This window comes from Leucopleurus acutus, assembly GCF_964270905.1.
Source record: "Leucopleurus acutus genome assembly, chromosome: 6".
Lineage (NCBI taxonomy): Eukaryota > Metazoa > Chordata > Mammalia > Artiodactyla > Delphinidae > Leucopleurus > Leucopleurus acutus.
In genome coordinates this window covers 115,728,601-115,740,921 of record NC_139149.1, presented here as the reverse complement: position 1 = coordinate 115,740,921, position 12,321 = coordinate 115,728,601, and the positions used below count along the sequence as shown (strand labels likewise).

The window sequence follows — 12,321 nt, the reverse complement described above, 5'->3', positions numbered from 1 at the left end:
GTGGGGAGAGGACCTGAGCTAGACCTACAGATCCCAAGTCCTCATCCTCAAACCAGGGGGCCAGCAGATGGTACCTAAAATTGAAAAATCAATAACTAGTGCATATGCATATTATTTACAAACATGGAGTTACTCACCAGATCATTTAGGGTCTTGTAAGGCCATTAAGAGCTTGGCTTTTACCGAGGGATATGAAAAGCCATTATGACACGATCTGACATATCTTAAAAGGACCACCAGCTGCTGTGTGGAGAACGGCCTGGAGTATGGGACCAGGGTGAAAACATATTACTTTAATTCAATAAAAATTAAGTTTTAAAGATGAAAGAATGAAAAAAAGAAGAGGAGAGACACAGTAAGGCAGAGAAGAATATGGGACTCTCCCACGAAATGTTATGCCTGATGGCTCAGAGGTCAGCTGGGGATGACAGTCCCCAAGATGGGAAGCAAGTCAGCTCGACTTCAGGGCACCACCTGGAATAGGGCCTTGGCTGGAGCCGAGACACTGATCCCAGGAAACAGCCTGGATGACGAACTGGCACCTCTTAGTTAGCAGATGACCTTAGCCTCTAGGACCCTTTTTCTCTATGTCAAATAGAGATACTCTAAACTCTTCTGATGGGATACCATATAATTACGGGGGTGAAGTTTCTGGGAGTACCTGGCACACCTTAGGCCTTAAAAGCAACCTCAGGGACTTCCCTGGTGGTCCAGTGGCTAAGACTCCGTGCTCCCAATGCAGGGGGCCTGGGTTCGATCCCTGGTCAGGGAACTAGATCCCACATGCTGCAACTAAGAGTTCGCATGCTGCAACTAAGACCCGGCACAGCCAAATAAATACATAAATAAAAATATTAAAAAAAAAAAAGCAACCTCAGTCCCCTTTCCCCTTTCCCCTCCTGAACCCTGACAAGGCTCACAGGTTAACTGGCTCAACTAGAATCAAAGCCTTCTGATTTCCATTCTACCGAGCAGACCCTTCAGGTCCTCCACATGCATTCACAGTCCTGACTACTGAACCCATGAGTCACTGAAGATTCACCCAGAAAAGGGAGAGGGAGAGAGAGGGCCCTGTGACAGAAATAGCCGTGGGGGGGGGGCCCACAAGCCATCGGGGGCCAGGGGGCCGTCCACCCCTGAGTTTCCAATTCCAACTCCATCCAGAACCATCTTGTCGGGAATCACGGCAACAGCTCAAGGTCACAGGCATGGTGCTCGCCATTCCCCTGACAGCTCAGACTGTGATAAAAGTCCGCCTGGAACGCTGGTCCTGTCACATTCCTAACGCTTGTTATTGATCCGCCAAGATGTGTGTGGCTGTCTTAGGAAGATCAACTATGCAGGGGCCTGGTAGTTGTGTTAGAGTCGGGGGCAGGGCGGTGTGTGCAGTGCCAGGCGCTGAATGCCCCTCACATGTTCCCGACCTGGAAGGTGGGGCCCTGACACCACCCCCAGTCCCAAACCACTGGCCACGCCGGATTTCACCCTCCAGTCAGTATCTGACAGGTTTGCATCCACCAGCCAGCCTCAGAAAAGCAAATTCACTGGGAAAAAAAGGTATGAAGGTGATGGTTCACATGAAGTGAGACTGGCTGCAGCAGCAAGCCTGTGTTGTAAATGCCGGTGTGATCGCAACGGAGGTCAGGGACTGCACCAGGGTACCTGCAGCGTGTGTCACACCAGCTGGGCTCCCTCCAGACTGCGTGACCCCAGAGGGGCCAGACCTGCTGAGAGCCGGACGAAGGTGAAGTGGAGGCCCAAACTGAACCAGATTTCCAGGCCACTCTGCAAATGGGCTTGTGCACCCAACCCCCAGACTGGCCCTCGAATGGCCTTGAGGCTTGAGGAGAAAAGGAGTCAGGGTCCCTCAAGACAGGGTGATCTGTGGGCACTATTTGGGAAGGACGGGAGGTGGGGGCACAGCAGGTGAAAGGGGGCTTTAGGATTAGAATGTCCTTTATTCATGGGACCACACAGAATGAGACATGGAGACTGTCCTAAGTTGAGGTGCCCAGAAGCAGAGCCTGAGTCAGGGATTTGGATGTGAGCGATCTACCAGGGAGCACGGCCAGCAGCGGGGTGTGAGGGGGCAGATGGGGCAGGGAAGGAGGTGGACTCGGTCTGCCCTGGGGCCCTCCCACGGGGAGCCCTGGAGTGTGAACTGCACCACAGAGTTGGTTCCACTGGGAGGCAAGTGGGCTGGGGGTGGAGCTTTTTGTGTCCTCACATCCCGGGCTCAGTCGCTGTGGGCCGCCCCTGGGGTGGGAGGTCTTACCCCGCCCCCACCCCCGGCAAAGTGACCCCACCCAGTGGCCATGGGCACTTCTCTAGTGAAGTGGGGCCACGAGCCCAGAACAGCCACACTCACAGGCCAGGGGTCAGCACCCTCCAACAGGGGGGATCTGGGAGGTGCACCAGCGCCCCCGGGGCAATCATGGGCCCAGAGGGCAGCGTCCCAGTGGGACCACCTAGGAGAGGAGGTCACGGGAAACAGTCATGGGGGAGGTCTCCCTGCTGTGAGCGAGGAAGGGAAACCGACCGGCGTTCACGGCCGCAGAGAGGATGCCGGGCTCGCTGCGAGGACCGTCTAATGCCGCCTGCACAGGTTGCACAGCCGACTTCCTCTGTACTGGAAAGGCCTCCTCCGCTGGAGAGGAATACTTTGAATTGCCTCGGGCACTGTGAGAGCAAAAGATCATTTCACTCAGCACAGAGCGCTGAATGAGAGGTTTGGGATGCTACCAAAAACCATCAGCAGAATGTTCGAGGCGGTGGGAGAGAAAAACATATCTGCTTGCAAGACACCTCTCCCTGGGATGTGAGAAACGCGGCTCGAGCTTCTCAAAGTGCTTACTGGACCTTCCTCCTGAAAACATCTTGCCTGAATCCCGCCTCAGACAAGACAGTGAGAGACAAGCTACTCGTGCTAACGCAGCTGCAGTGTTTTAAGGTTACAACTCCATTTACTACAAACTTGCCGGGAGTGAAACCATAAACTAACTGCGGAAATATAAATGCAGCGCTTCCACTGGGTTCCTGTTTCCAGCTCCTGCCCAGAGAGTCCAAAGCCCTCGGCAGGGAAGCCAGCTCTCCAGCAGGGCCCTGCCTCGGCCGCTCCGGGCTCCCCGTCCCAGACTCCATCACCTCTGCCTGGAACTCTCCACTTATCCTCTGAGTGCACATTCCTGGGGGCCTGACCCGAGTCCACCCCACCCCCTGCCACTTTCTTAAGGCCTCCTGGGTTTGTCCAGGCCCCCCCCCCCACCTCCCCAAGTGCTTCGGGGGAAGCCAACTCCCCCCATTTCCAGGATGGGCCTGACTGATCACAGGGTAAACCCCCTCTGCCCCACTGCCACACCGCTGAGTCCACCGTCCTGGTCACAGAGCTTGGCTCAGGGGCGGCCTGGGAGATGCTTCTAGCTCTCAGGACGGAGCCACCGGAAGAGACGGGGTGTGGGCTCAGGAGCGGCAGCCTGGGAACGCGGCAGCCAGTCTGCCGAAAGCAAAGCGGCCTGAGGATGAGGCCACCCGCAGAGGACGGCCCAGGAGAGCCAGCTGCAGAGGAGCCATGGAGAAAAGGGGCCACCGCGCCGGTGAGGCTGCCCGGGAATCCGTCCTCCAGCCAAATCATTTCCCCTTGTGGAGGCCAGTCCAGGTCAGGGTTTCTGTCACTGCAAGACTAACTCAAAATGCCACTTCCCCCGGGGGGCCTCCTCTGATTGCCTGTCTTAGTCCCGTCAATAAATTTTCACTCTCTCATTTCGAAACCTTCAGGGAACGATATCCTTTAAATCTCAGATTCCTGTCTTCTATTTTTGTTACTGATCTATGTCAGGCCCCAACTCCTGGAGGGCGATGCTCTTCAGGTCCATCCCTGAATCCCAGTCTCCCTAGGACAGGGCAAACACGAAAGCACGGAACTTAAGACGATTTTGTTAATTTTTATAAGAACTCTCGAGAACTTCATGCTGAGTAGATATTTGCCATTTGAATAGTGACTCTAAGTTTCACAGCTGGGAAACAGAATCCAACTTGTAGCAAAACATAAAGTGTTGCACCAGCTCCTTCCAACACCACAGATACATGCCGTTCAGCACTTGGAACAACCACATCTATGGTTGGTCTTATTGGGAGGATGCGTGTGTGAATAGCCCTCGCATTTAGCTAGTCAGTCACTTTATGTCTGCTACTCACTTCCTTTAATCCTGACAGCCTCGGGGATTTCTTCTTCCCCATTTTCGAGGTGAGAAAATGGAGGCTGGGAGGGGCTGAGTAGGGTCGCACAGCTCGCGAGGAGCTCTGCACAGTTTCGAGCCCAGGTCTGATGCTCACGTCTGAATTTGTCACTGCCAACTGCGTCCCCTGGCTGGGAGGCAGGACCGCGGGTTCCCAGTTACTCAGGACCTCAAGGCCGTCCACCCAGGAGCAGCCCCTGGCCTTCCTTTTCCGTCTGTCTTTATAGAATCCAGCAGATATGAGGTGGACTTAGGGAACCCTCATTCTCCTGCCTTTGACCGTAACCACTGCCAGAAAGACAAGGCTCTCGGATCGTGTCACCTCAGCCCTCCCAGAGAACACCTGTTTGGTTTTATGTTTAAATACGTACTTAAAGGACCGTCTTCACAGGGGGTGGGGATCATGTTCAAGCTACCACATTTAGCAAATGTCTATATTTAGCCAAACATACTGTAAGTGCCTTTTTGTCCCTCTTTTGTTTCTCAGGCAATGCAACAGAGACTTAGGAGCACCTACTATGTGCCTGGCTCTGTGCTGAGCTCTGGGGATACGAAAGGAAGACATTGCCTGCCGGGTGGTCACCTTCTACGGGGGTCGGACCAGTGAACAAATAATGCTGAGGCCACGTGACTACCACAGCAGGCGGAGGGAGTGAGAGCTAGTGGAACCCGAGTGGAGGCAGGGAGACTTCTGCCCCGGGGCGATGTAGGAGGTCTCACAGAGGACACAAATCTACCGTGGGCTTTAAGGGTTGAATAGGAGTTTTCCTGGAAAGCCTTTCTCTTCGCATAGGGAGAAAAACAAAAGTGTTCATTCATTCAGTAGCCAACAGATACTGATTGACAGCCATGTGTCCATAAAAGCAAAACCACCTACGAACTGGTTACAGAGTAGACCTCCATAAATAGCTGACTGAGGCAACCAGACGCCTCGGCCTAAATCGCCTGGAAGTTTTTCCAGGTGATAATAATGACATGCAGACAAACTCCATCACATTCCAGCACCTGGAGGAGGGGGTATCAGGAAGGTGGCACCGCCTCTGCACGTACATTCTCTATAGTTAGCACACTGGGTGCACAGTTCAAAAGGTACAGAAGGGTATACGGTAAAAAGCAAGCTTGTCCACTGTCGGCCCAAGGAATCACGCCCCTTCCCAGGGAGGCTGCTGCCACCAATCTGCTGGGCATCTTCGCCAACGTCACCGTTTAACCTGAAGGCTGAATCCTTGTGGGAGAAAAAGGCACTTGTACAGCTACGCGGGCGGTGCACCTTTTGTTCGCCACACTTCAAGTTCATCAGCGACTATCATAATAAACTCTGCCCGGGGAAACTTTGAGGGGAACCTCTCGGCGTGAACCCGTCTGCACGCGCGGTCCAGAAACAAGATTCACGGGGACCCCGGTTCGCGCCCAAGCTGCGCCTTGTGTGTTAATCGAGAAGGCAACTGGTTATCGACAGGAGCGGGTCATTTCGCCAGGGCCATGTGGCCTGCGGGGACTGTCCTCGGGCCTCCAGGGTCGGGCCGACATCACCCTCACCATGCGGCGCAACACAGCGGGGCGCTCGCTCGCCCCCCACCCGGCCGGCCCGGGGCCACCTTGCGCGTGGCGGGGGGGGGGGGGGGGGCGGGCGGCGGCCAAAGGGAGTTGGCGACATGGGGGGAGGGGTCGGTGCCGCCGGCCTGTCCCCGCGGCGGAGGACCGGCGCCCGGCCCACCGGGGTCCCGGCCTGGCCCGCGCCCCGTCCGCGGCGCCGGCGGACCGACGGACAGCGGACGGACGGATGCCTGACAGCTACGGCGGCGCCCCCAGCGCCCGCGCCCCGGCCCGGCCCCGCCGCTCACCTCGCGCGCAATCTGGTTCAGCGCGTCGTCCTCCGCCGTCAGCCGCTCGCGGTTGGGGAGCCGCTTGCGCCCCGAGCCCTGGGTGCCCATGTCTGCCGGCCGCGTCGCCCGCTGCGCTGCGGGACCGTGGCTCCCGCCGCCCACGCCCCTCTCGGTCCGGCCGGGCCCCGCTCCGCCCCTCCCTCCGCCGCGGCGTCATGGCGTCAGCGGGCGCGGGTCGGGGACGCGGGGACGCGGGGACGCGGGGGACAGGGGCTGGGGGCGCCGGTGGGAGGAGCACGGGAGCTCGGGCTCCGGGGACAGCAGGGACGCGGGGACGCGCCGAAGAGAGGACCGGGGAGCCGGGTGCACTGGGACTCCGGGGGCCAGGGACGCGGGCGCTGGGGGCTGGGGGCGCCGGGACGCCGGGGGACCGTGAGCATGCAGATGGCGGGAGGTTTGGGATGGCTGGGGGTCGGGGCCGCGGGGGCGCGTAGGGCAAGGACAACTGGGAGTGTCGGTGGAAACTGGGGCTGGGGGCGCGAGGTCACGCCGGAGCGGCGGGACACGGGGACCAGGACGCCGGCGACCCGCGGGGACAACAAGGGCTGGGGATGCGAGTGGGGAGTGGGGACGGGGGTGCGGGGATGCTGGGGGACAGTGAGCGTGGAAGCGGCAGCAGACTTGGGATGGCTGGGGGTCGGCGGCGCGTGGGCTTAGGGGACGGGGTGATGAAGGCTTGGGGTGCCTGTGGGGACAGGGGGCAAGGGACCACGGAGGGTTCGGAGGCGCGAGGGCGGGAGCCTGGAGCTCGAGATGGCTGGAGGGGTCTGGGCCGGCGGGGCGGGGGACACTGGAGGGTGGACCCCCCTGGTAATCGTGGGCTGACCTCACCAGGGCAGCAGTCATTTCATCGTGGGCGCTGGAGGGCTCGCAGGGAGGGACTGGGCTGCAGAGAGGGGTTTGCACCCAGGGGTGGGTGCAGGGATGTGGTTCAAACCTGCGCCCCAGGTGAAGTGGGGTCTGGCCTCACAGATGGGTGAAAGCTGGGTTCTAGGGTCAGGCTCAGGGGAGGTCAGATCCCGCTCTGTGGGATCTCGCCAGCCCCCTGAGCCTTACAGCACGTTCAGAACCCCCGTGTTGGTGTGGGCGTTTCCTTCTTCACCGGCGTGTTTTCTGGGACCTGCCACTTCCCTCCTGTGACCCCAGCTTCTAGGAAAAGGTCTGAAACGTCAGCTGCTCTCAAGAAGTAGATACTGAAAAGGGAATGACTACTTGAGCTTTACCTTCCACTCTCTAAAGGTGGATTTAAAATTGAACAGGAGGATCAGATGAGGTTTACAAAGCCATTACCTTCTTTTCCAGGGTAAGGACCCGAGTAACTGTTAGCTGTCTGTACTGAACTAAGGAAGAAGAAATGTGCTGGCCGAAGCACAGTAACCAAAAGTTCCTGGTATATTTGGGGTGTGGGGAGATCTTTAATGCGGCTGGGGAAGAATGGAAGGGCAGGGCCGTCCTGAAGTCACCTGTCGTTTTCCCCCTAGAGATGAGTACAGTTAGCATTTTGGTATATTTCTAACCAAGTGACATGACCAGGTTGGTTTGGGTTCTTAGAAAGTAAGCTGGGAGCTGGATGGAGGAGGGAACAGAAAGGGGACCCGGCAGTGGCAGAGAAGGATGTTGGAGGTTTACTGCAGGGAAAAGATGGTGGGGGAGTGACACAGGAGGGAGGAGCCAGGTTCCATTGCTCAGGACACCTGAGTGGACTTCAGTGGGGTGGGTCGACAGGGCAGATGGTATTAGGGCTGTGACCTTGTTCATTACTGCACTCCTGGAGCTTGCATACACCTGACACCGCGGAGGGACTGAGGAAATACCTGTTGATTGAGTCTTCTATGTCACATTACACCACTTAGGACCCCCTACTCCTTAGGTGACATGGTCCTGGTTGGAGGACCATCTCTTGCTCTGCCCTCAGCCCTGCTGGAGGCTCGCTGCTCCCTTAGCCCGTGATGCCTGGTGAAGACTCTGCCTTTGCTCAGGCTCATTCCCACGGCTTCACTCATTCATTCCCCCACACCTGCTGCCTGGCAGGTGCTGCGCTGGAAGCTGGAGCAGGACTGCAAAGGACACAGACAGAGCGGCTGTTCTCTCGGGACTTACCTGAGATACCTGGAACTCCTTATCCAAAGCCACATCCAAGCTCCAACATCTCCTTTCTTTTTTGATTGACATATATACACTAATATGTATAAAATAGATAACTAATAAGAACCTGCTGTATAAAAAACTAAATACAATTCAAAACAAATTTTTTTTTAATTTTTTTTTTGGCTGTGCTGCGTGGCATGCAGGATCTTGGTTCCCTGACCAGGGATCAAACTCGTGCCCCGTGCAGTGGAAGCGCCGAGTCTTAACCACTCTTAACCCATCTCCACTCTGGAGGAAGTCTTCCCAACTCTCCAGGCTGCTCCTTGACTCTCCTCACTGGTCTTCCTCAGAACATCAGGCGACTATTCTAGCCCTTGAATTCTTCTGTGCTGATCTGATGATGTGCTCATCTTTCCGCCCTCACTGGGGACTGAATGTGCCACTGCTTCAATCATAATGAGAGCGTCTGGCTGACTTTGGGGACTGAGTCCAGGTTCCGACCCCCTCCTCACCATCCCGATTGGGTTTTGTACAGAGACAGGGGACTCACTGCCTCAGGGACCGACTGGAGGTATTTCTGAATAGTTCGGTCCCTACACAGTGTTCTCAGACACTAGGGTGAATTCTGTCTCCCATCTCTCCCCCATCAACCACCCACATCTGGGAAAGGCCAACCTTTTGGGAATCATCAGAACTCATGTTGCTGGTCCTCAGGCGGTCCCATGATGTCATGACCTCCTGAACCACCATCCGCATGCTTCCTCCTTCTTTGGTGACGTGCTCTCCAACTGTCTGCTTCTCCCTCTGGAATCAGTTCTTGCCTTTAAATGGAGATATGACCCCTGCATTGTCAGGGTGGGGGCAGTCCATGTAAAGATGTATCTCAGGGCTTGACCCACGGGCAATCAATAAGTGGTTCTCCAGCTCCTCTCCGCAGAGGCCTGGGTCTGGAATGAATAGGGCAGCAGCTCCTGCTGGGGCGTGGGGAGGTGGGCAAGGACATTAGGCAGCTTTGTGGCTGTCGCCTGTTCTTGGGGTGCCCCTTGAGGGATACAGAAGCCTGCGAGACCCCATCCATCAGGCTGAGCCACAGGCTTACCGAGAAGCTGTGGCTTTCTACTTGCTCTGGACTCTCAGCCTCTCCTGCGTGGTCGTCCACGAACCTGCTTCTACCTAGAAGACTGTATTGTGCCACCAGCACTACCGAGCCCCTCCCACGTGGCCCTTTTCTTATTCCAGGTGATTATACTGCCCACAAGGGGTTACTTCAGAGAAGCCGCGTCAGAAGGCTGCTGTCGCGGGCAAGAGACTCTCCAAGCCTGGTACTGAGGCTCTTCACGAAGATACAGATGCGCTTCAGGAAGCGCCCATGAATACGTGAAGGCAGCCTCGGTGAGGGGCACCACACAGGGGACCCCACGTGGACTTTCCACTCACGACACAGTGTTCCTTTTGTTTGGGACCTCATTAGGCAAGCCTGTGAGCCGGCTGGGGGAAGAAGTTAGTGGGCATCTCTGGAGGAGTCATCCAGGCTGGAGGGTGGCTCAGAGCTGCTCTGATAGGGACCTCTGAAGAACAGTCACATGGGCCGTGAGCTGACTCACTGGGGTCCATTGAGAAAGCCTTCCATGTGGTTCAAACGTCATTCACTCGTGTTCCAGCCTTATTCTTCCAACTAACAGAGGATGGAAAAACCTCCCTTGGATTACAGCTGGAGAGAGGCTAGGGAGAATCACAGCCACTCACAAGGATGGCTTGAAAGGCAGTGGACAGACCATGGAGCCACAATCATGCCCAGAGGGGAGCTAGCTGAGGTCAGGGTCGCCACCACGCCGGGGAGGTTAATGGTTTGTCTCCAGTGGCCTGCTGGTCTTCGTCTCTTTCCTCCCTCAGCATCTCAAAGCAGAAAATTGGACTGATCCTTCACCCAACCCAATCTTGTCATTCTAAATGCCTCTTCTCTCCCAGGATACCACCACTTCCAGTTATGTTTTCATGTCTCTTGGAGTTAAAACTTTGGAATCACGTTGGATTTTTAAATTTATCTTATCCTTCATCCCTGATTGATTCTATCCCTATCCCCCTTCCGCATCTTTGCTGACTCTATGATGTTCTGTACCTGGTTCACCTTGCCACACCTGTGGGTGACTTGCAGTAAATCATCTCCTGAACTTGAGGTCTCCAGGGTGGGGTGCATGAGACAATACACTGGGGTGCAGGAGAAACATACTAGAACTTCCATTAATATGTATTTTAAACTAAAAATAAGAATGTTATAGATCAAATGTTAATGTATGATCTATAACCTCACTTTAAGTGGTCACAGGTCATGTCATAATGATACACAAGGTATTCCCAGGGGCTGCTAATGGCATTCTCTCTCATTAGACCATTTTCAGAATATTTTGATGTATTTGCATGAACAAGAAATGGATTTATGGGTTACATAGTCTAGTTTTAACTAAAACTCAAAGGGTAGATAAATGGCTTCAAAGGATTTAAAAGATTCTCAAGAAAATATTTCCCCCAAATCACAGACAAACAAGAGAACGAGAGACATATTTCTAACTCAGGAGGGACTCTTCACTGGTCTCAATATCAGGTTATTAGATATGATGAGAACAATGAATAATCATCCCAAACAATTTGAAACACAAATTTACATTTCCTATTATTAGTGATTAACCTCATTTTTAATGGATATTGTGCCCTGATATAACAGAGGAAAATAGATTATGAACATAATTTACACATAAATAAATATATAAAATTTGGGGTGTATTTTAAAATATTTGGTGATTGAGTTCATGATTAAAAAAAGTCTGGTTTCTAGATCAATAATTCTTAAATTTGGGGGGATTGTGAACTCCTTTGAAAATCTGATAAAGGCTGGATTCCTCCTTCCCACCAAAAAAAAAAAAAAAAAAAAAAAGAGGGAAGAAAGTAAAGGGCACCTAAACAGGAAATTGAGCACAATTTTAAAGGGTGATACTTTGAAGCCATCTGTGGGCCATCAGAGCTCCCGTTCTGTGCTGTCCCTATCTGAGCCTTCCTAACTACCAAAGCCAGAACAACCCTCTGAAGTACACTTCCATCACGTTGCACGCTCCAAACTCCAGAATGGCTCCATCGTAGCCTTTGCAGTAATTCTGGAGCTTCCCAATAGGTGTCAAATGTGTTACTGGTAATTCATGACTAGTGATAGTTAAAATGCTGAAGTTTGTGAAATTATTGGCGATAAGTGTTATTACCGTAATAATTTTACCTCCACTGAGTGCTACCGCGGGGCAGGAATTTTGCACAAATGAGGTGCTTTGGCAGGAGGATGTCACATTCAGAATAATTACATGCCATGCTTGTCTCCAGGGAGAAAAGCTGAGAGTGGCTGTCCTCCTGCACACAGAACCGGCTCCTTAGCCAACCCCTTCAGTCAGCTCTCCGCAGCACTCTTGGGATAGCGTTCCTGAGCCCCAAACCCAGGATTGTCTTTTCATCCCCCAAGAGAGCCTTATTCAGGGTCATGGGTCCATGAATGTTTAGAAAATGTTCGTGGCTTGACTGAATAAAGAGCCCTTTCACATGGTGCTATATAAAATAGGACGTGAAGACCAATTTTCTTTTTATTTGTGCAAGAGAAATGCTACAAATACTCACTCACTGACTGGCAGTGATACCAATTTTCTCCTCGCATGGGATTTATTAACTATTAATTCAGTTGGTTTTTAAAATAAGGACTTTTCACTTCTAGTGATGGAGAGGAAGCTTACCTCAAACTAATCCTCCTGTCAATAATCATTATAAACCTCAAACAAAATATAAAAGTACCCACTGAAGAGTAATCAAAGCAGATAGAGACTGGAGTGGCTACAACCTTTGAATTAAGGGAAGTGAAAGGTGACATCCGCTTCCCCAGAGGATGTTCTCCAGTCCTCAAGGTGCACTGGGAAAAGAATTCAAGAGTTATTGGATTGGGAATAGATGTTAGGGTCTCAGACTACGAGTACAGCTGGCAATTCAGTGAGGAAATCCCAGAAAAAGGGATGCAAAGAGGGTTAAGCCTCAAGATCTGCATACTAACTTATATAGAAGCCATGGCTGAGTCCTGAACAATG

General features: G+C 53.6%; 1 protein-coding gene across 3 annotated transcripts in view; it reads right to left on the bottom strand.

Annotated features, from left to right (window-relative positions):
- LRRFIP1 (LRR binding FLII interacting protein 1) overlaps nt 1-6,172 on the bottom strand; it is a 142,905-nt gene extending 136,733 nt beyond the window's left edge. For all 3 annotated transcript variants that reach the window (XM_082840880.1, XM_082840875.1, XM_082840877.1), the window contains exon 1: nt 6,080-6,172. In XM_082840880.1, coding sequence (XP_082697006.1) covers nt 6,080-6,169 — 90 coding nt within the window. In that variant the 5' untranslated portion in view covers nt 6,170-6,172. The remainder of the gene's footprint in view (nt 1-6,079) is intronic.
- Between the last annotated feature and the right edge of the window lie 6,149 nt (nt 6,173-12,321).